The sequence below is a fragment of the Peromyscus maniculatus genome, chromosome 6 (genome assembly GCF_049852395.1).
Source record: "Peromyscus maniculatus bairdii isolate BWxNUB_F1_BW_parent chromosome 6, HU_Pman_BW_mat_3.1, whole genome shotgun sequence".
Lineage (NCBI taxonomy): Eukaryota > Metazoa > Chordata > Mammalia > Rodentia > Cricetidae > Peromyscus > Peromyscus maniculatus.
In genome coordinates, this window is record NC_134857.1 from 33,761,632 (window position 1) to 33,785,935 (window position 24,304).

The 24,304-nt window shown below is 43.1% G+C and overlaps 1 protein-coding gene across 17 annotated transcripts in view; it reads right to left on the reverse strand.

The window, feature by feature from the left end:
• Positions 1–24,304, reverse strand: part of Elf2 (E74 like ETS transcription factor 2) — a 91,066-nt gene that overhangs the window by 59,418 nt on the left and 7,344 nt on the right. For 5 of the 17 annotated variants that reach the window (XM_076574044.1, XM_076574052.1, XM_076574049.1 and 2 more), the window contains exons 2-4: positions 17,145–17,229; positions 14,075–14,307; positions 1,049–1,214 (exon numbers count right to left, since the gene is read on the reverse strand). In XM_076574044.1, coding sequence (XP_076430159.1) covers positions 1,049–1,214; positions 14,075–14,146 — 238 coding nt within the window. In that variant the 5' untranslated portion in view covers positions 14,147–14,307; positions 17,145–17,229. Of the gene's footprint in view, positions 1–1,048; positions 1,215–7,123; positions 7,401–14,074; positions 14,308–17,144; positions 17,233–24,304 lie in introns of those variants that run through there. The other 12 variants (XM_042279024.2, XM_042279022.2, XM_076574051.1 and 9 more) reach the window with 4 other exon arrangements.

Here is a 24,304-nt window from a genome sequence, read left to right on the forward strand (position 1 = left end):
TTAAGATATTTCCAGCCGCTGAGATGGCTCAGTATGTAAAAGTGCCAACGACCAACTGAGTTCACCCCCGCCCCGCCCCGAGACCCACACGGTGGAAGGAGAGAGCTGATTCCCACGAGTTGTCCTCTGACCTGCACACACACACAAACACACACACAAAAGAAAGAAATCTCACTAGGATTGCAAACCAATAATAAGATTTTTTAAATATTAACAAATTATAATAAAATTTTTATTACTATGGAAGTCACTAAAATGATATAGGGATAATATTTCTTCATAGTCATAGCAAAAAAAAAAAAAAAGATTTCTCTAAGAATTGCACACACTAATCCCCAAATCCACATAGAGCTGACAGAATACAAACTGATGGAGACACCAGGATGTCAAAGACAGAAAAGAAGAGGAATCTGACAGGCAAAGATGCTTCAGATTGAAGAGGAAAATGATACTGCTCCAGCAATGCTGATTCCAAGGAGGGCTCAATCTGGTACAGAGGGGGAATGCTTTTTTTTTTTAATTAGAAAATATCATTTTTGTGTACTAACTTGCTAACTTCTATAAGTGAATAATAACTAATGAGTATTTGTAGTCCCAGAAAAAATAATAAAACAACTTTTATGACGGCCATATACCAAAGAACTATAATGTAAGGAGTCTATTATATTTATATAAACTCTCTTAAACAAAGATTTGATACCAGTTTCCAACCTATGATAAACAACATTTTAAAATAGGTTCTTCAGTATGAGTGCCCAGCAATAGTGACCCTGAAGCTTACAAAGTGAGTTCTGGGCTGGAGAAATGGCTCGGCAGTTAAGAGCACCGGATGCTCATCCAGAGGACCTGGGTTGGGTTCCCAGCACCCACTTGAGGGCTCACAACCACCTGTATCTCTGGTTCCAGAGGATCCATCACCCTCTTCTGGCCGCCGTGGGCATTACACACACACAGTGCAGCTATATTTGCAGGTAAAACACCTTTACACATAAAATAATTTTTTAAAATAAGAGTTGTAGGCAAAATAAACCACTTTTGCGATGTCTACCTGTTTCCGAATTCTCGGTCTCAACTTCTTGTTCTTCCGCCACATCCTGCATCATGTAAGTCTCATCGTCATACACCAGAACCTGGGCAGCGTAGCCCTGCTCTAATCCAGCACTGGGGACTGGCTCCACAATCACTGCTGGATACTCAGGGACCTTGTCACCTCCCTACAAAAGCAAATTTAAAGAACAATCAAGCTTTTCGCTGGAAAATTCTAGATTTCGTTCTGAATCGCTGGGTTCACAAAATCCCCTTCAGTCCAAACAGTGCCTTCCTTTCATGTGTTCTATATGAATGTAGACAGCAAGGGAACGGAAGGGCTGGCTGTGGTCATCTTCAAGTCTTCAGAGAAAGAGGACGGAATCGGGGCTCGTGCATTAAAAACGTGTGAAAGCTCACTAAACACAGGTAAGAGACTGTCCTATGTTTTATGCTAAGGAAGACACTGCTCCAAACCAGAGACAAGACAGCACACCCTGAGAAGAACAGGGATCAGATGGGTTCGCAGACCTAAGAGAGCCAAATGACAGCCTAACAGCAAATATGCAAGAGTCCAAGAACAGCACACCGCACAGTGGGAGGCCACAGGCAGCACCAGACACTTCTGACAAGGAAGAGTTCAAACAAAAGAGCATCCTCAGATGCCGGAAAAGGCACCGTGAGTCAATCAAAGTCAGATGAGAAGTTTTTCTTTTGTTTTATTATAGTGCCAGGATCAAACTCACAGCCTTGGGCCATTAAAAAACCGAATGCATGCTTGGCAGTGGTGGTGCACGCCTTTAAACTCAGCACTTGAGAGGCAAAAGCAGGCTGATCTCTGTGAGTTCAAGGCCAGCCTGGGCTACAGAGAGAGTTCCAAGACAGCCAGAGCGGTTACACAGAGAAGCCCTGTCTCAAAAACCAAAACGTTAACTTAAGGAAGAGGTACAGGAAGATGTGAGATACAAGACAGAGAAGACAATCTCCAGGATGTCAGCTGTGCTCGGACTTAAAAGTCAGCTGGTCAGGTTTGCATCAATGTGTGTGATTAATCTTAACAGTCAACTTGACTGGACTGGGAGACACGTAAAAGACTATTAGTAAAGCCTGGAGAGATGGCTCAGAGGTTAGGAGCACTGACTGCTCTTTCAGAGGTCTTGAGTTCAATTCCCAGCAACCACATGGTGGCTCACAACCATCTGTAAGAGGAATCTGATGCCCTCTTCTGGTGTAAAGGTGTACACGCAGCTAGAGCACTCACATAAAATAAGAAATCTTTTTTTAAAATTTTGTAAATAAATAAATAAAAGACTATTAATAAAGCTCATCCCTACTGTGTCTGTGAGGGTGTTTCCAGAAACAGTTTGATCATGAGGGCTCTGGCACAGTCTTTTATATATATATATAAATTAGTTCTTTTTTTTTTTTTATAATTTATTTAACTTTATTTTATGTGCATTGGTGTGAAGGTGTCAGATCCCCTGGAATTGGAGTTGCAGACAGTTGTGATCTGCCACGTGGGTGCTAGGAATTGAACCCGGGTCCTCAGAAAGAGCAGCCAGTGCTCTTAACCTCTGAGCCTTCTCTGCGGCCACTCTCTGGCACATTCTTAACCCTTTGGTGGATTCACACTTTGAACAGACTACAGAACTGGAGGCTGGGCCTAGCAGAGGGAGAGTGTCACTGGAGGCACCTTAGTCCTGGCTCCTGTCTGAAACTCCTCTGCTTCCTGGCCCCCAAGAGACAAACAGCTCTGCTCTGTCATACCTTGCCACCCCACAGGATGCTGCTGTCAATGACTGGAAAGGTGAACTATGTAAAATGTAAGCATCTCCTGAGACAGGATGAGCTGTTAGCACCAGTACAAACAGTGACGTTCTTCCTGAACACAACACCAGGGAACGCCTGTTCCAGACTGCTACCCACATTTGCCTCGCCTTCACAAAGTACTCATCAACTTTTCTGGGCTGAGAAAACCACCACGATCCCACGCACAGAAACAGGCAGACAGAACCCGCTGACTGACCATGTGTCTACAGCACAGGCAACAGCAGGTCCATGCTGAAGCACTTCCCCAAGAACTCAGGATGACCCCACGACCTGAGCAGCTCTATAAACCACCCAGCCACTTCTCCCAGAAGCCCTGTGGTGACGTAACTCAGCCTGAAACTGAGTCACATTTTACAAGATAAATAATACGCTGCTGAAGAGTATTTTCATAAATGATAAACTGTTAAAGAAAGGTATAAAAATAACGTATGTGAGGATGCAGCTCTGTTTTTTGAGACAGGGTTTCTCTGTGTGGCTCTGGCTGTCTCAAAGTCAAAGATCCGCCTGCCTCTGCCTCCCAAGTGCTGGGATTAAAGACGTGCACCACGACCGCCTGGCTTACTAATTATTCTTAAAATATGTATGTACTTTATATGCACTTCATTGTCTATAAAACATTTCACCAAAAATTTAATTTGCAAAATACACTGTAAAATAATTTTTTTTGCTAACTATTTCTCTATTTCAGAGAAGACAAAGAAGAGTCCAGCTTTTTAACATCAAAGTGTGGAGGGCAGACAGAGAAAACTGCCGCGGCACCACTGGGCAAACTAACAGCTGTATCTTCCGCACTGGAAGCTGTTCAACCACAGCAGCACCCACTGTAAAGCCGCTGCTCCAGAGACGCACGCCAAGTGAAGGCCGAGTCCATCCCCAGCACGGAGGAGCACTGCTAAGCAGCACTGAGCCCAGGCTGACCCACGCTCTGGTTATTTATACCGTGAGGTATAAATTACTTCCTTCCTCTACATTTTCACAATTTTTTTTTCATTCAGGGAACAGTCTCAGTATGTTGCTCAGGCTGGTCTCAAACTCCTGGACTCAGGCAATCCTCCTTCAAGTAGTACTTGCCATGGTCTCAACCATACTGTATTTTAGAAGCAAATTTAGCACCAGATGGCTTTATACTGAAGGATTCCCATCAACCCATCCCAGAGAAGAGTTCATACTTGTCATAGTATAAAAACACTCATTCAAGGACTAGAATTCTACATAATGTAAAATCCCTCTATGAACACTCTCTTCCCACCAGTCAGGATCGAGTCTTACCAAGATTAGTGAATAGTACCTTGGACACAGTGGCATGCACCTTTAATCCCAGCACTTGGGAGTTCTAGGCTAGCCTGGTCTACAGTGAGTTCCAGGACAACTAGGGCTATTACACACACACACACACAAAAAAAAAAAAAAAAAAAACCCGGTCTCAGGAAGGCAAAAGAAATTTTAAACAAAACCTAAGCTTTAACTAATTATATATATATATATATATATATATATATATATATATATATATATAATTTACATTTTATATACATTGGTGTTCTGCCTGCATATATGTTTGTATGAAGAACAGGAGTTATAGACAGTTGTGAGTTGCCATGCGGGTACTGGGATTTGAACCTGGGTCCTCTGGGAGAGTAGCCAGCACTCCCAACCATTGAGCCATCTCTCCAGCCCCTGATCTTTACTTTTTATATTTCTCAAAAAGATACTCTAATGGGGTGTGCTGGTCCCCATTAATCCCAGCACTCAGAAGGCAGAGACAGGCAGGTCTTTCGGAGCTCCAGGCCATCCTGGTCTACATAGTTGAGTTCCAGGACAGTCAGGGCTACAAAGTGAGACCCTGTCTAAAACAAAAAACTCTTTAACTCCTGACTCATCTGGATTCCACGACCTTACAAAAACAACTTTCAAAATAAATAATGAACAATTTTTTGTTTGTTTTCATCATTCTGTACTGCCTCTCTGCACCACCACCCCTTTTTGGCAAAATTATATCTTATCTCAAGGCTTTTATACATTCTGCTCTGCCTATAAAAATCAAGTCGCCCCACCCTTTAAACAACTTTTTGCCTTCTCATTTTAATTACCTGTCTCTTCTAACCATACTCTGCCATACACTTGTCCCCCTAAATCATTCACTGCCTCTACAATTTTTAATTTCTTTACTTTCTACTTTTTCTCATGAGTTTTATTGATCATGTCCACCAAAACAGCTTTATAATGTTAGTATATAGTTTCATATACTATTTCGTTATTTCACAAAGCAGATTCCCGAGTATCTGTAGAATGAGACTCTGGAGCATAATACCTCGACGGCACGAGCACAGTCAACACAGGTGAGCCCAGCTATTATGAAATCTCTTGCCAGTTCTCTGCTGTTCTCTTTTTGAGATAGGGTGTCTCTGTGTGCCACAGGCTGGCCTTGAACTATGTGGCCCAGGATGACCTGTTAGGTCTCAGGATGCCCGCATGCCTAGAAATGAGCTCAAGATGGACTATGGGAGGACCTCTGGTGGTTAGAGAAAAGCCAGCACTCCTCAAGAATTTGTGGAACTGGTTCCTATCTGCCAAAAGGAGTCAGCTCCCTTCCCTCTGGCAGATGGAACACATGGCTACTTGTGGCTGCACACCAAAGCCCACGCCAGCCTCCAGGCACCAGTGGGCAGTCCCTACTCACAATACTGTTCTGCATTTCAAAGCCCACAACAGTCTCCTGGCCCTTCCCTCCCTGAAGCTACTCACCCTCTTTATAATCTGCTATTCTCTACTTCTGCCACACTCACTCCATCTCTTGCTTTCCTCCCCTCCCCCTCTCTTGGTATCTCTCCCCCTCTCTTGCTATCTCTCCCTCTCTGGCTATCTCTCTCCCTCTCCTTCTCTGGCTATTCTGTTTCTTGCTATCTCCACTACTCTCCCCAGCCACACTCTCTCCACTACTCTCACTTCCCCAGCCCTGGCCATGAAAAGACCGCTTCCTTTTCTCTCTGCTCTGGACTCTTTCCGTTGGCTCTGGATGTTCTCTCTTCTCTTCCCCCGATGCAGCCATGTCGGCAGTTTCCTTATTGGGCCCCTCACATGCCACTTCAACTTTACAGCAATCCCACTGCCTCAGTACCTCAAGTGCTGGGATTGCACATATGTTCCAGCATGTCTGCATTACAATTTTGAAATTTCAAATCTCAGACAAATAGTACTCAACGAGCTTGAAAATGTCTACTGCACTGAATCAGGTCATTTTACCTCACACACAGAGACTCACACTTGCACACACAGACACTCACACTTGCACACACAGACACTCACACTTGCACACACAGACACTCACACTATCTTTTCAGGCCCTCTTGGCAGAGTTGTGTTAAGAAATGTAGTCAAGAGAGCTGGAGAGATGAATCAGCAGGGATAACCTTCTTGCAGGGGACCCAAGTTCAGTTCCCAGCACCCACATCAGGCAGTTTATAACCAACCACCTGTAATCCAGCTCCAGGATCTGAATGATGTCTTCTTCCAACCTCACAGCACCTGCACTGGTTTCACAAGCGCGCGCACACACACACGTACACATACATACACACACCATTTCTTCTCATTGAGAATGAATCTTTAATGGAGGCAAGCACACCATGTAAGAGGGCACCTAGTCTACCATGTGGCCCTGTCTGTGCTCTCAACCATCAGCCCGTACCTCCTCTTCTGTCTCCCTCCCCCCCTTCCTTACTACTCAGGCTCACCCTGAGTCCCCCTTCGCCACCACTGAATACAGTGTCCAGCTCAAAGCCGTCTTCTAGCATCTTCACTTTCCCAGCCTCCCCCCTTAGCAGGACCACCCTTTCTCGGTTCACTGGCACCTCTGTGCTGATGAAAGCTAAGTCCCTGTCCTTCATCAACCACACGCTCAACTTCAATTTTCAACTTACCACAAGATACAACACTAAAATTTTGAAATAAATTATCAATAGCTCTTCCAGTTCTCCCATTTTGTTTTTCTCTAAACCTGTTCTTTCATATTTAGAAAATAAATCATAGTACTGTCATAAATTAATTTTTTCTTTTTTTCTTTCTTTTTTTTTTTCTTTCGGTTTTTTGAGACAGAGTTTCTCTGTGTAGCTTTGCGCCTTTCCTGGATCTCACTCTGTAGACCAGGCTGGCCTCGAACTCACAAAGATCCGCCTGACTCTGCCTCCCGAGTGCCACCACCGCCCGGCTCTATGTCATAAATTTCTTGGAAACCAAGTACGCACAAAGCACTTGGCACAGTGCGTACCACAGGAAGGATCAGTTGCTGGCGACTGTCATCGTTCTCCAACAGCAGGGCTGGTCTTCATGTCCACTCAGGGGCACCTGGTCACACACAGTCAGAACTGGCTGTCACTCCTCCCTTTGCACAAAACCTTTACTGATCCTGTATTTGTCTAGAAGGTTAAAACACAAAACTATGGTTTCCACACTTGCTATGGGTCGGATCATGTCTTCTAAAGTGCTGATGTATGTTTTTCACCTCACTGCCTGTGGCTGCGACCTCATTTGGAAATGGGTCTTTGGAGCGTTGAGATCTGATCAGTAGACGATTGCTCACCCAATCTGACTAGTCTTTTTAATAAGGACACCCGGACCCTCAGGTGGAGGTGGAGGGAAACCTCTGAAGACGTGGGAGAGTTCTACCTCCACGCCGAGCCGAGTGTGAGGCTGCACGAGCTACTGGGGCGTAAGGCAGATTCTCACAGCCCTCAGAAGACGGCCACACAGCCAATACCGTAGAACTGCAGAATTCTGGATTCTAGAACTGTGAGACTATCGTTTTGTTTTGAAACCACTCAGTTTATGGGATGCTTTAGAGCGCAGCCCCGCCCACCAAACTAACCCACCACCTTTACCAGCGTCTCGGCTACATCACTGCACACGAGCTGCGTGACTCAGTTCCTGGGCGTAAACCTGCCCTTGACTTCTACTCACGGCATTGTGCAGCCTCCGCGGCTGACCAAACCCTCTTCCTCTACTAGAGGCTTTCATCCCATTCTAGGGAGTCTTTTATAATCCCCAACAGGTATTTTTCTACTCCAAATCCTTCTGACACAAGTTGTTTGCCTGCATTAATGCCATGTATGGCATTCTATTATAAATACATATCCAAATCCTTGACTGGACAGTGAAATTATTAGACAGCAAAAATTACACTTAAGTCCTTGAAGACACACACATCGTGTCACGCAGGATTTAAGTACTTGTCATGAGTTCAGAACACAGCATGACAGACTCTGCCTTTGGCAGTTATTCACACACTGAACACATAGTATCTGACCCGAGTAACCTCATGAGTTCTGAACCACCAGATGATGGAGAACAGAAGTACCACATACAGATGATGGAGATCAGCGGTACCTCATACAGATGATGGAGAACAGAGGTACCACATACAGATGATGGAGAACAGAGGTACCTCATACAGATGATGGAGAACAGAGGTACCACATACAGATGATGGAGAACAGAGGTACCACATACAGATGATGGAGAACAGAGGTACCACATACAGATGATGGAGATCAGCGGTACCTCATACAGATATGCACAAAGATGAGGAAGAGCAGTAATTAACACATCTACTATCTTCTTAGGATTAGTTTACTCAAGTCACTAAAGTATGCAAAATTAAAATAGATAAAACTCAAAATCAATGGGTCTTTATATGACCTACCTTATTCTCCATAGGCTAGGTTGCCAGGTTTAGTAAAGGTTTTGTTGAGACATAGTCACACTGTGTGACCCACACTATCCCTGAACTAATGATTCTCTTGCCTCAGATTCCCAAGAGATTTAATATCAGTCATATCTCATATCCATAAGTTTCTATTGTTTTTACACATATTTATTTATTATTTATTGAGTATCTGTGGCACAGTTAATACCAATGAAATTAGGTTTAGAATATCATATTGTTCTTTGCTTACTGTCCCGAATATTTTAAGTTCCAATTTTATTGGTTCAGATACATATTTTTACTTAATTTCTTAGTGATTGCTTTACATTTTATACCATGCTTTTTAATTTTGTCAATCTATATTATATGGCTTTATGTTTAATATAAGGATCTTATAACAGTATTATTCTAATTCTCTACTTCATTCTGCTGTGATGCATTTACTTTACATTATAAACTGCACAATAATCTTTATTTCTGCTGAGTAACTTTTAAAATGATTTTACATGCTGGGTATAATAACACACACCTTTAATCCCAACACTCCAGAGGCAGGTGGATCTTTGTGAGTTCAAGGCCAGCCAGGGATAGGCAGTTAGACCCTGTCTCAAAAAATAAATAAATAAAATAAATAAATAATTTATATACCTAAACATGTTACATATTGTTTACAATAAGCTTTACTTTTAAAAAACAAAATTATATTTACCATACAGTAACCATTTCTCCAGGCCTCTTCACTCAGAACCAAGTTTCCAGATGGAATAATTAACTTTCTGCCTAAACAATGTATTTGTAATATTTCTTACAGTTCAGGCATATTGGTGATGAATTCTCTCAGTCTTTGTCTGGGGGGAAAACTCATTTTAAAGTTTTTATTATTACGACATTCGTGTGTGTGTGTGTGTGTGTGTGTGTGTGTGTGTGTGTACGTGTACGTGTACTCAAGGTGCAGATGCAGGGGTCACAGCACAGTCTGCAGAGGTTGGCTCTTTCCTTGCACGCTGTGGGTCCCAGGACTGAACCCCAGCATCAGGTTTGGTGACCCAATGAGCCACAGAGCCAACACGGGTTGTTTTTTACTGGATGTGTGACTAAAAATTAAGACTTTCACCCTCTCGGCTTTTTTCCCTCTTTTCTTTCACACAGAGTTTCTCCGTGTAACCCTGGCTGTCTTGGAACTCACTCTGTAGTCCAGGCTGGCCTTGAACTCACAGAGATCCTCCTGCCTCTGCCTCCTAAGTGCTCATTTGAAAGTGTGTGCCACCACCGCCTGACATTATTTTTTAAAGATTTATTTTTACAACCGAGTGGTTGTGGTTTACTGTTTTAATCCCAGCACTCAGGAAGCAGAGCCAGGAGGATGTCTATGAGTTCGAGGCCAGCCTGGTCTACAGAGCAAGATCCAGGACAGGCACCAAAGCTACACAGAGAAACCCTGTCTTGAAAAACCAAATATATATATATATTACTTTATGTGTATGTGGGTTTTGCCTGAATGTATGTTTTTGTACCAGGTATGCGCCTGGTGTCCTGGGACGTCAGAAGAGGGTACTAGATTCTGTGGGACTGTAGTTATGGATGCTTGTGAGCCACCACACAGGTGGCTAGGAACCACACCCAGGTCCTCAGCATTTTGAAGGCACTGTTGCCCTGACTTAAAAGGTTCCAACTGAAGCGTCTGCAATGCTAGTCTTCATTTTGTACTGACTGAGCTTCACCGCAGGCTGCCCTTAACAGTCTTTCTACAGTTAGGTGGTGTTTAATCCCAGCACTCAGAAGGCAAAGACAAGCAGATCTCTGTGAGTTAAAGGCCAGCCAGGGCTACATAGTGAGACCCTGCCCCCAAAACAAACAAACAAACAAATGAATGAAAGTTGAGTATGGTGAACAGTCACGTACAGACTGACTTTTTCAGGGATCAATGTCAGGGATCCAGCATGGTCTTGTACTGGCTAGACAACTACACTGCTAGGCCCTGCAGCAAGTTTAAGACCTGTTTTTAAACCTTTTCATGGTACACCTCAACCATCCTTAATTCTAGAGCTAATTTGGCCCCACTATGTAAGACATGACTCTTAAGGGGGTTTTAATGAATGCTCTGGGCTTTCAACAAGGACTTTTGCACTTGGCTAACTGCAATGCCAGCATCTCCCCGCACAAGAACTGAGTTTGTGACTCCCTGGCCAGTCCTTTCACGGCTTCATGGAGTCTGCCATGCCTAAACCATGGAATGTTCCAGCCAGAGACAGCGGGAGCCCCAGTGAGGCATGCAGCTCTTTCTTTGGGAAGGGTGCTTCTTTGGCTTTTGGATACTATATCCTTCATGGGTTCATTTGAACCTCCCCAAGATTTGTTTCCTTGATTCAAGGGGACAGCTACCTCACTTTCCGTTCCTTTTTCCTAAGTTAACCAGCTCCAAGCAGCCAACCAGGGCAGTCTCAGAAATGCCCTCTGGTCTTTCAGGGAGCACAATGCCACCATATGCTCTGTTTGCCTGTCTGTTTATGCTGGCAGTCTGGTCTCCGCTGTCCCATCACATCCTACATGGAAAAACGCTTAAGTTGTTTCTCTAGAAGCAGATGTCATCTTAGAAAGTTGTACTCACAGTTTGTCAAAAGGACTTAACCACATAAGCGTAACTACTTTCACCATGAACAACTGCAAACCACCAGCATGGCATCTGTGAAGGCAGACCTGGGAGGAGAAGCACAGTTGCTCTCAGCCAGGCCACCGTCAGCTGCAGGAAACTTGATTTCACTTTTTCCCCAGAATTTACCTGTCAACACTATAGAATGCCAACTAAATAGCACACATATTCCTTATAAAGGCTCTAATTTAAATTTTCAACACTCAGGGGCTAAAGAGTTGGCTCAGCGGTTAAGATCACTGTTTGCTCTTGCGAAGAACCCTGATTCAAATCCCAGCACCTACATGATAGCTCACAATTGTCTGTAACTCCAGTCCTGGGGACTGGATGCCCTCTTCTGGTATCTGCATGTACATAGTGCATATACACACATGCAGACAAAACATGCATACACATAAAATAAAAAACCTCAGATGCTGGAGCTGCGGACATGACTCAGTCGTCAGGTAAGCAGTAAGCCCTCTGTTCAATACCCAGCTCCACACGAGCAGTGGTGCATGCCTGTTATCTCCGCATGCAGGAAGTCGAGGCAGAAGAATCAGAAGCTCAAGATTATTCTTGGCTACATATCAAGATCAAGGCCAGACTGATCTACATGGGAACACTATGCTTTTAGTTTTCAGATTTTTAGATTACACTTATTTAGTTATATGTGAGGTGTGTGTAGGGGTGTATGTGTGTGTGATTAAAAGATATCACATCTACAAAGTAATAGATTTTATCAAAAATAGATAGGGAATTTTATAAAATCCCATTTCACTAAGAATCTTCTCTCAGGACCAGAGAAATTGCTCAGTAGTTAAGATCACACGCTGGCCAGGCGGTGGTGGCACACACCTTTAATCCCAGTCCTTAGGAGGCAGAGGCAGGAGGATCTTTGTGAGTTCGAAGCCAGCCTGGTCTACAAAGTGAGTTCCAAGACAGCCAGAGCTGTTACACAGAGAAACCCTGTTTTGTGGGGGTGGGGTGAGGTGGGGGAAGAAAGACAGAGGGGAAAAACACAGTATTTGATCCATATTAAGTAGATGATTAACATTGGTTAAAAGGACAGATGAACAGATGTGGATTTGAACAGGAAATTGTTCCCACACTGGTACCACAGCACTTCAAATATCCACTAAGCACACTGGCTTCTTCTGACCTCCTTCCATAGAATATAACTACAGTGGTATACCACATAAATCATCAGTCACTAACAACTTGATAAATTCATAATTTTTCCTCCATGCTAAGTTCTGACCAGGAATCCCTGGGATTCCATGTAAATGAGGAAAAACTAAAGAAGGCTTCCAGAAACAGACCTTGGTCCTCTTTTTCCCCATACTGTCATTTTTTAATCAGTAAAATGTAAATATACTCTGTAAATACACTGTTCATGGCAGCTCTCCTCACATGATAAAACACCAACACTACAAAGCTATAGAGCACAGAAAAAGTATTTGAAAGAGAAGCAGCATTTGCCCAACCTGGGTCCAACCTGGATCTCTGGTGACTCATACCTGAAGGTGTTAAATGGAAAGTGAATTTTTGGGGGGTGGGGTTAGGGAGGTAGGTTTTTGTTGTTGTTGTTGTTTTGTTTTTGAGACGGGGTTTCCCTGTGCAACAGCCAGGGCTGTCCTGGAACTCCCTTGACACACTAGGCTGGCCTCAAACTCAGAGATCTGCCTTCCTCTGTCTCCCAAATGCTGGGATTAAAGGCGTGCATCACCATCACCACCATTACCACCACTACCACCACCACCACCACCACCACCACCACCCAGCTCAGAAAGTGATCTTAAAGGAAGAAGTTAACCTAGACTTCTTCTAATGGACTCTACATCCATTTTAGAAGCAGTCTTAAATACAAAGGGAACATGTAGGAATCAGCAAATCCACTGTCCCATAAGTCTGTCCACAGCAGATCTGGGACTTACAGACAGGGAAAAGAATCCAGACCACAGAACACACACCAGTGTGTCCTCACTGTCATCAGGCATGGCACTGTCCATTATCCTGACACCAACCGCCGTGATAGCAGCATCTTTCACAGAGAGAGGAGACTTTCATGATACTGAAAACTATCCATCTTCCCAAGGTGCCTCTAACCAAACATCTGCACGACGGCACTGTTACAATTCTGTTTTGTTTCCACACTCAGTCTCTAACCAATGGTGGGAACAGGAGCCAGGACCAGAAGGAAAATCTGTTTCCTGCTCCCACCTCGTATTCTTCAGTGCTTTCTTTCTGTAACAAGAAAATGACCAAATACACTAAAGACTGAAAATCCTATGCATGAAATTCAAAACTTCATTTTCTAATTATAGAAATAACTGCACATAACAGAATAAATAAGAAATAAAGATGATACAGAAAGCAAAGATAAGCTTAACTTAAGATGACTGCAATTTAGGTATTTAGATACAAATATTTCTCATTCTCCATGACCTAAGAAAGTGGATATTATCAGAAACTTATTTTTTTTTCCTTTTGTCTTTTTTCCAGACAGGGTTTCTTTGTGTAACCACCCTGGGTGTTCTGGAACTCTCTCTGTAGACCAGCCTGGCCTCAAAGTCACAGAGATCCACCTGCCTTTGCCTCCCAAATGCTAGGATTAAAGGCGTGTGTCACTACCGCCCGGCCAGAAACTTCAATTTTATCTAAACTAATGTAACATCATTCTTTCCAAATTCATCCTAACAGACACATCTTGCACCATTCAGGTGAGCACCCTTCCCACCCTCTCACTAATTACATGAAAATACATGTACAATTTTACGCACTGTCCGTTTCTACTCTCAAATACCTGATTCTGTCATTGATTTCAAGATTAACTCCTGTATTGATTTCTATAACAAAGCAGAGAGGAAGTATATCAAATGCCTAACCTCTCGATTGTCTACTCCATTGCTGGAAAGCTCCAGAACAGAACCTCCACTGTCAACCACAGCCGATGTCATTGCTTATTCCCTGAGCAAGTTTCAAATGCTATGAGTCAATGTGATTAGGGCTCACAGATGATGGCCAGTTATAGGTTTCATTTTCATGGTTTAATTCAGTAGCGATGGAGTAATTTAGACATCCAGAAGTCCAGTCTTCTAAAGATGATTAACCAGAGGGTCTGAAAAAAGGAAGAATTGGAATTGGTAAAAATACATAGGAAAGATAGAAAGCAATTTCATGTTTAACATTGTTTAATTAAAAAGGATACAGGCTTCTACATCTGTGTCAAAAGAAGGAAGTAAATACAGTACTCTACTTAAGAATTTAATATTCAAATTCATTAACTTATTGAACAATACCAAGCTATTGTATATGGATATTGTATTACAGAAGACATAATGCTAAAACTTCCTTGGACTGGAGAGATTTCTCAGCACTTAAGAGAACTGGCTGTTCTTCCGTAGGACTCAGGTTCAGTTCCCAGCACCCACATGACAGTTCATAACCATCTACAACTATAGTTCCAGGGGATCCAGTGTCCTCTGGCCTCCACATCATGCACACACATGGTACTCAGATATACATGCAGGCAAAACACCTATACACAATGTTAGTACTTCTTTCTTTTATAAAGATGCAACATTATACCTGGAGTATTTTTTATAGATTTTGTTGTTGTTTTGTTTTTTTGAGACAAGGTTTCTCTGCATAGCCCTGGCTGTGCTGGAACTCTCTCTGTAGACTAGGCTGTCTCAAACTCACTGAGATCAGAGATCTGCCTGCCCCTGCCACCTGAGTACTGAGATTAATGTACACCACCACTGCCTGGCCAAATTTTTATTTTAATCTGGGTTGGAGATAGAGCTCATTGGTTAAAAGTGATGAGTTCAGCCGGGCAGTGGTGGTGCACACCTTTGATCCCAGCACTGGGAGGCAGATGCAATGCTCTCTCCCTCCTGCTAACACCTGTGACCACACCACATACTCACACACACATAATTTTTTAAGACATTTATTATATTATGTATACAGTGTTCTATCTGCATGTATGCCTGCAGGCCAGAAGAGGGCACCAGATCTCATTACAGACAGTTGTGAGCCACCGTATGGGTGCTGGAAATTGAACTCAGGACCTCTGGAAGAGCAACCAGTGCTCTTAACCCTCTGAGCCATCTCTCCAGCCCAAAAGGAGTCTTTTCTAAGAGACTTTTTAAACTCTTTTAAGCACTGAACACACTGAGGCTAAACTTGGACTGTTGGGCTTACTCAGCTTCTGCTTTTACAGACAGAGTCATCTCCCTAGAGGGGCTTCTTAAGTCTTTTCCTCCTCCTCCTCCTCCTCCTCCTCCTCCTCCTCCTCCTCCTCCTTCTCCTCCTCCTTTCTTAAAATGTATTTATTTTTATTTTATGTGTATTAGTGTTTAGCCTGCATGTATGTCTGTGTGAGGTGTCAGAATCCCTGGAACTAGAGCTACACACAGTTGTGAGCTGCCGTGTGGGTGCTGGGAATTGAACCGGGGTCCTTTGGAAGAGAAGCCAATGCTCTTAACCACTGAGCCATCTCTCCAACCCCTCTCTCTTCTTATAGAGATGAATATCAAAATGTGTCTTATCTGGATTTAGTCCTTAAGTTTTTGTTTGTTTGTTTGTTTGTTTCGAGACAGGGTTTCTCTGTATAGTTTTGGGGCCTGTCCTAGATCTCACTCTGTAGACCAGGCTGGCCTCGAACTCAAAGACATCCTCCTGGCTCTGCCTCCTGAGTGCTGGGATTAAAGGCGTGCACCATCACTGCCCGGCTCCCTTAAGTTACTTTTAATTTGATTTTGTATTATGTTTTCCATATAGAGAAAATATAAATCTTTCTGACAAGATTTTTTTTGTCAAAATTAAACAATGCAGAAAATTTAAACAGATTTAAAGAAATCTGTTCTTTATTTGTACTTCGTGTACATTGGTGTTTTGCCTGCATGTATGTCTGTGTGAGAGTGTCAGATCTCCTGGAACAGGAATTATAGACAATTCTGAGCTGCCATGTAGGCGCTGAGAATTGAACCTGGGTCCTCTGAAAGAGCAGCCTGTGCTTTTAACCACTGAGTCATCTCTCCAGCTGGAAATCTATACTTCTAATAAATTATTCCATTAATCTTATGCTCATGCTAACTTTGGCTATTGCCTCATACTGAATAGGAATAAATAATAAGGAATTCCTGTAAAGATTTACTATAAAATGAAGTACCTGAGCAGGGTGGTGGTGGCGTACACCTTTAATCCCAGCACTCAGGAGGCAGAGCCAGGCAGATCTCTGTGAGTTCGAGGCCAGCCTGGTCTACAGAGTGAGATCCAGGACAGGCACCAAAACTACACAGAGAAACCCTGTCTCGAAAAACTTTAAAAAAAAAAAAAAAAAAAAAAAAAAGAAGTACCTGAAAAAAAAAAGTAGAAACTTCATCTTACACATATTTGTTTATGATTTAATGTGCATGTATGTGCGCCTGAGAATGTGTATGAGTACCATGTATGTGCAAATGCATGCAGAGGCCAGAAGAGGGAGGCAGATCCCCTGGAACTGGAGTACAGGCTGCCAGAGGCCAGATGTGGGTTCTAAGAACTGAACCCAGGTCTTATGACAGAGCAGCAAGTGCTCTTAGCCACTGGACTATCTCTCCAGGACTTTGCACCTTAGACAGAAAGTTAAATAAGAAATGTTTACATCTTAAGAATATTAAAGGGGCTGGAGAGATGGCTTAGAGGTTAAGAGAACTGGCTGCTCTTCCAGAGGTTCTGATTCAGTTCCCAGCACCAACATAATGGCTCACAACCATCTGTGATGAGACCAGGTACCCTCTTCTGCATGCAGATGTACATGCAGTCAGAATAGTAGTGTACACATAATAAATAAATAAATTTAAAAAAGAAAATTGAAGAAAATCCACAATGCCATCACATTAAAGATCCCTGTTACTATTTCTAAAATCTGTTTTCCAAACATAAAAAACAGAAATAAACTTTACTTACAATTTGAATGTTAGGTAGTCTAAGCATCCTTCACTGTTTTCACAACTCGTCAAGAGCTAAAGTCTAAACCAGCAGTTCTCTGGAACTACTAGTGGAAAGGAAAAGAGAAAGTGTTAAAACACTTTGCCCTAAATAGATATGACTCAGACAGTAAATAATAACACAAATCATCTCCAAATGATAATGGCACATATTTATGCAAATATAAAATCACTATTTCTAGATGACTAAGGAATCAGAAACTTTTTTAAATCAGTGCTACAACTTTAAGTTACCACTAAATGACAATTAATCAAGGTCATATCCAACATACACACCACAGTCTATGCTCCATATTATGGAGTATATTACAATCAACCAAAAGGCTATTATTATTATTAATAAAAAGGGAGGGAGAGTGCCTCCCCCGAAACTGGAGTTAAAGAAGGCACATGTGAGGCATCACACGTGTGTAGGCGTCAAACACAGGTCGTCCAGAAACAACTCTCCACTGCTTAACCGGTTGTCTCTGAAGCCCCAACCCAAAGGTTCTCAGAGCGTGTTGGCAGTGCAGCTCCTTGTGCTGACTAGTTTTATGTCAACTTGACACAAGCTAGCGTCACTGGAGAGGCACAAGCCTCAACCGAGAAAATGCCTAAGATCTGGGCCGGCCTGTAGAGAATTTCCTTAATGAGTGACTGGTGTGGGAAGGCCCCGCCCATTGTGGGTGTGGCCACCCAGGAGAGGTGGTCCTGGGCTCTGTAAGAAAGCAAGCTGAGGCCAGGGAGGTGAGGTGGTGGCCCGCACGCCTTTAATCCTAGCACTCGGGAGGCAGAGGCGGGTGGATCTCTGTGAGTTCGAGACCTGGGCTACAGAGTGAGTTCCACGAAAGGAGCAAAGCTACACAGAGAAACCCTGTCTCGAAAAACCGGAAGAAAAAAAAAGCAGGCGAAGCAAGCCAGTAAGCAGCACCCATTCATGTCTCTGCATCAGCTCCTGCTTCCAGGTTCCTGTCCTGACTTCCTTTCCCTCCCCAATTGCTTTTTCATGGTGTTTCATCACAGCAATAGAAACCCTAACTAAGACATCCTCCTTAAGAAGTAAATAAAATTAAAAAAAATAAAACTAGGGAACTGGACAGATGGCTCAGCTGTTAAAAGCACTGACTGCTCTTCTAGAGCACCTAAGTTCAAATCCCAGCACCCACATGACAGCTAACAACTGTCTGTAACTCCAAGATCTGACACCCTCATACAGACACATACATGCAGGCAAAACACCTACACACATAAAATAAATAAATAGATAGATAAAGTGGGATGAATTATTTAAAAAAAAAACAAAACACCTAAGGCTCGGTGTGCTTGTGTATACCTTGACTCCTAAGGTCCAGCCAGAAGCAGGCAGATCTCTGAGTTTGAAGCCAGCCAGGACCATACTGTAGATGTAACATACTACTCATACTCTACCATAGATAGATAGATAGATAGATAGATAGACAGACAGACAGACAGACAGACAGGAAATAAAGAATTTTTTTTTTTAAAAAAAGGGTGGGTATGGTGGCACTTTTTTTTTTTTTTTTTTTTTTTTTGGTTTTGATTTTGGAAGACAGGGTTTCTCTGTGTAGCCTTGGTTGTCCTGAAACTTGCTCTTAGACCAGGCTGGCCTAGAACTCTGACATCTGCCTACCTCTGCCTACGAGTGCTGGGATTAAAGGAGTGGGCTACCACCACTCTGCAGTGGCCCATGCCTCTAATCCCAGCATCCAGGAGCCAGCCTGGTCTATGTAGCTTGGACTGTTTCTCAGATAGAGAGAAAAAAAAAATTTCAATAAAGTCAATGAACCCCAAGTCAACTGAACTCAACAAGACCCACACAATGACACACAATCTAATAATCATCCTTTTAAAACTATGGGAAAAGAAAATACAGAAAGGGAGTCCCATCCCCCACCCCCACAAAAAAAAAGAGTTCTGTCTCAGGAGAGGAAGTAGAAATACAAGATGTGTGATGAGGAGAACCACATTTTGCTCAGAGTGTCAAAGAACTTAGTATCTTGACTCCAGACCACACTGGCAAGAGCCAGTTCCTAAGTTTTCAGGGTGCTTCTGAGTTGGTTATTAAACTGTTGCTAATGTAAAACAAACAAACAAACTATGGACAGGGCTGGAAAGATGGCTCAGAGGGTGAGAACTGTATAGGACCATCACCTCCATGGCAACTCACAAGAAGGTGTAATGTCATCTTCTGGCATTTATACATTTAAACATAAAAATGATAAACCCTAGCCTGGCTGGTGGTACACGCCTTTAATCCCAGCACTCGGGAGGCAGAGGCAGGCGGATTTCTGTGAGTTCAAGGCCAGCCTGATCTACAAAAGTGTGTTCCAAGACAGCCAGAACTACACAGTGAAACCCTGTCTCGGAAAAAAAAAGAAAAATAAAAAAATAATAAACCTTTAAAAATTAAGGACAAGGAAACTTGGATACAAGAGAAATGATTTGTCACACATGAGGGATCCTCAAGAGATTACCAGGAAATATGTCATCAGATTTTGTGGTTAGAATTCTGACATATATACTCAAAGAACTAAAAGAAAATACGCTGTCAACAAAGAACCCTGTATTCTTCAGGGCTGTCCTTCAGAGGCAGAGGTGTGAAGACATCGTCAGACCAGCCAGCCCAACAGTTCATCACTGGTAAGCGGGGCCCCACTTCAGGAACTGCTCCAATGAGCCAACCAGATAGAGGAGGGTCCTGGACCTCCGTGAAGAAGTCAGGGCAGAGCACAGAGAGCAGAGCCTGGGCAGCGTGAAATGCAGCTGGAAATGGTTTTTATTCGCTTTTGTTTTTCTGTGTGCTTTAAGGAACTAACAAACTTGTTCAAGACATTGTTTTCTAAAAGCCAACATATTAATATAAATTTCATTTAACTACAGGTTTTCTTTTTTATTTAATGAGAAAATTCATTTTCAACAGTAGTTTGTTTTGGGGGCACACATGCATGAAGGCACAGTCTGAGGACATCAAACAGAGAGATGGAGGGTCATAAAGGAGTTTTTGTTTTTCTGCTGTTGGAGACTGAGCACAGGGCTCTATGCACAAGGCAAGTCTACCACTGAGCTAGCTGTATCACCAGCCCAGAAGGAGAGGGTTTGGGGTTTTGTTTTGTTTTTATTTTATGTACATTGGTGTTTTGACTGCATCCATGTCTGGGTGAGGGTGTCAGATCTTGGAGTTACAGACCGGTGTGAGCTGCCATGTGGGTGCTGGGAATTGAACCCGGTCCTTTGGAGGAACAGCCAGTGCTCTTAACAGCTGAGCCATCCCTCCAGCCCTGGAGAAGTAGAGTTTTTATATTACTAAAAAAAATCACACTGCCAAAATTCAAATCAGTGTTCAAACAGTGTTACTGCAGGTTAGTAAATTTAATTCCAATAGCAAACACAAAGAAAATAGCTACAGGATATATAACAGGAAGTAAGAAATTTAAAGACTCTACTAAAAAAGAAAAATCAATTACATGCAAAAAGAAACAACGATACAAAAAAAAAAAAAAAAAAAAACCAAAAACGAGGGCCCAAAATCCTGGGGCTGTATAGAAAATACGTAGGAAAATTACAGAAGTGTCTTTTTATTTCTAACCACTACAGCCCTGTTGCTTACTTTAAAGACTTAATGAGCACACAGACAAGGGGACACGGCAGCCAGCATTGCCATCAGAGCCCAAGATGACACTGCTCTGTGGCTCTCAGCCTCCCAGCCTTCCACACACGCTCACTCTGTCTGGGGCAGGGAGGCAAGAGTCAGAAAAATGGTGGAGAAGGCACCTGGTAACGTGACTGTATTAAAAGGTTTGCACTGGTTCGTTTGTTTTGGTTTTTTCTAGACAGGGTCTCTCTGTAACCCTGACTGTCCTGGAATTCACTCCGTAGACCAGGCTGACCTAGAACTCAGGTTTGTCTGACTCTGTCTCCTGAGTGCTGGGATTAAAGGCCACCATCACCCAGCAAAACTAAAGTTTTATACATAGTGGTATTCGTTGTTTGGATAAACTTCAAGGAAGAAATTTCCAGGGGAAAACTTATTTTTCCTGTTATTCCCTATACGACCAAACACCATTTACATGAAGTGTATATAACATTTACCCACCCTCTATTAAAAAGAAAAGGGGGAAAACTCTGCTGTAAATTAATTCTCTAGCCTGGAATGAAAGTTGCTACACTACTTTTCCTGTGGCTTTCTCCCCACTTGGAAAAAAGAAACAAACGAATGTTCCTAGTGTGTGCTTCCAAGATCTTCCTCCTCCAGCCGGCTGACCTCTGACCTCACACTTCTCTCCTACCTGGGCTGGCTGATCCAGGAACCCGGGCACTCACACAATACACTACAAGCACTGGTCCTAGGAGCTCTTGCTCCCCAGCCTAGCAGTCCAGTCCCTTCCATGTTGTCAACAGGATGGACAATATTCCTTCAGAGACATTCCTCCCCTTCCAACCTTCTCCCAACACCCCGCCCCCAATCACATTTCATTTGCACACAGCCCTCTTATCATCCCCTATTTAAAATCATAGTACCCTGTTATATTCATTCGCTATTTATCACTCTCTAAAATGACCTTGTTTGAATGTTTAATGTCTGTCTCCCCTTCAAAAATATAAGACCCACGAGAACAGTAAAATAGCAGTTACTCTGTCTACTGTGTCTCCCAAAAAACTTAAAATGCTATTTTGTTTAAGGTTTGTTTTATTTTTTATTAGTTATGTGTATGTGCCACGAGCAGATATCTGAGCCGAGAAGGGGGTGATGGACCCCGACCCCCACCAGCCCTGCCCCATGTGGGTGCTGGGTCCTCTGCAGCAGCCACAGCGAAGGCTGGGAAGATCTGACACTGGGAACCACGCCCACTCACTCTGTGCTCCTGAGCTCCTCCAGTCTTACTATTCCTTTGGTTTTGTTGTGTCTACCTTCCACAGGGGACTGGGCAACCGCAGGAAGTAACTAGCTATACTCACTTCCAGTTCAAAGACTGATGAGATTGCAAAATGACCTATCTTCTTGTTTGGATTTTCTTAATTTATTTTATGTGTGAGAGTGTTTTGCCTGAATGATGTTTGTGCACCACATACATGAATGCCTGGTGCCCACAGAGGTCAAAAGAGGTCATCAGATCCCTTAGAGTTAAGAATGACTCTGAGGCATCGTGTGGATGCTGAGAACTAAACCTGGGTCCATTTCAGAGCCACAAACGCTCTTAACAGCTGAGCCATCTCTCCAGGTCCCTGATAAATCTTTTAAATCTATACTGATTCTTAGGACCAAGGACATGTCTCAGCGGGTAGAAGCTGGCTGCCAAGCCTGGCTTACTGAGTTCAATCTCCAGGAACTGCACAGTAGAAAGAGAGAAGCAATTCCTGCAAGTTGTTCTTTGGCCTCCACATCAATCAAAATAAAGAAATGCAACTAAAGCTCTAGCTAATGTTTCAAATATATAGGCTGCTCCTATCTATTAACAACCATTAGTAATTATATAAAAGTTGAAAACTGTTTAAAACTGTCACATGAGCCAGGCAGTGATGGCGCTTTAATCCCAGCATTCAGGGTGCAGAGGCAGGTGGATCTCTTGAGTTTGAGCCCAGCCTGACCCACAGAGCTACATCTGGGACAGGCAGATATACACAGAGAAACCCAGTCTCAAAAACAAAAAAGAAGAAAAGAAAATTCAGTCTCATTTCCAAATAAATAACACCTACATTTAAACAGTCAAAGCAGAGTAAGATGGCTATGCATCAATATTAGACAATCTCAATAGAGGTACTCAAGTTATAAAAATGCACCAAATGAAAATTATGACATTGAAAAGCAGTACACTAAAATTAAAAATTCATGCCAGGCGGTGGTGGCGCATGACTTTAATCCCAGCACTCAGGAGGCAAAGGCAGGCAGATCTCTGTGACTTTGAGGCCAGCCTGGTCTACAGAGCAAGTTCCAGGACAGCCAGAGCTATACAGAGAAAGCTTGTCTCAAAAATAGAGACAGAGACAGAGAGACAGAGACAGAGAGAGAAGAAAAGAAATTTCTTCCAGCTGAACAACTCAAGTCCATGAACAGGCATGCGTACAAACAGATATAAAGCAACACAAAGAAATCAACATGCAGTAAGTACCAAATGCTCTCTGAGAGGACACACAACTGAAAAGAGAAAGCAGAAGTCCTGAGGAGGAGGTCGGAGCTGGTGCCGGCCGACTGGAGGCTCAGCTGCGCAGGAGGAGGAGCTTGAGCATCACCCGCAACTAACACGAGCCCCCCAGCTCGGTGCCCCCAGCTCAGTGCCCCCAGCTCGGTCCCATCTCCAGACAGCAGAGGGAAAATAAACACAGAAGTTGTACTACTGGACACCACGACTGCTAACATCCAGACTGAAGCCAAGTTTCTATGTCACAATGAAGTCAGTCGTTCTTTTTGTTTGTTTGTTTGTTTGTTTAAGATTTATTTATTTATTGTGTACACAGTGTTCTGCCTGCACGTATGCTTGCATGGCCAGAAGAGGGCACCAGATCTCACTACAGATGGTTGTGAACCACTATGTGGTTGCTGGGAATTGAACTCAGGATCTCTGGAAGAGCAGCCAATGCTCGTAACCTCTGAGCCATCTCTCTAATCTCTGAAGTTGTTCTTGATCTAAAATAGATTATAATAGGGGGCTGGAGAGATGGCTCAGAGGTTAAGAGCATTGACTGCTCTTCCAGAGGTCCTGAGTTCAATTCCCAGCACCCACATGGTGGCTCACAACCATCTGTAATGAGATCTGGTGCCCTCTTCTGTGTTCATAATAAATAAATCTTTAAAAAATAGATTATAATAAATTAAAGATTATACTGCTGCATATGGTGGCACATACTTGAAGTGTCAGCACTCAGCACATTGAGGCAGGAGGATGTGCTGAACTCAAAGCCAGCCTGGACTACACGGTGAGCAACGGGACAGTCTGGAGAACCTACCTTTAAAAAAAGAAAACAAACAACATAGGAAAAGGGAGTTCCAACAGCGCGCTGGGAAGTCCGTTAGGTCTAAAGGAGACTGTCCTGTCACATGGGCTCTGCAGCAGAGGCGCACCTACACATGCACAGATATATATATATACACACACACATACATACATACATACATACATACAT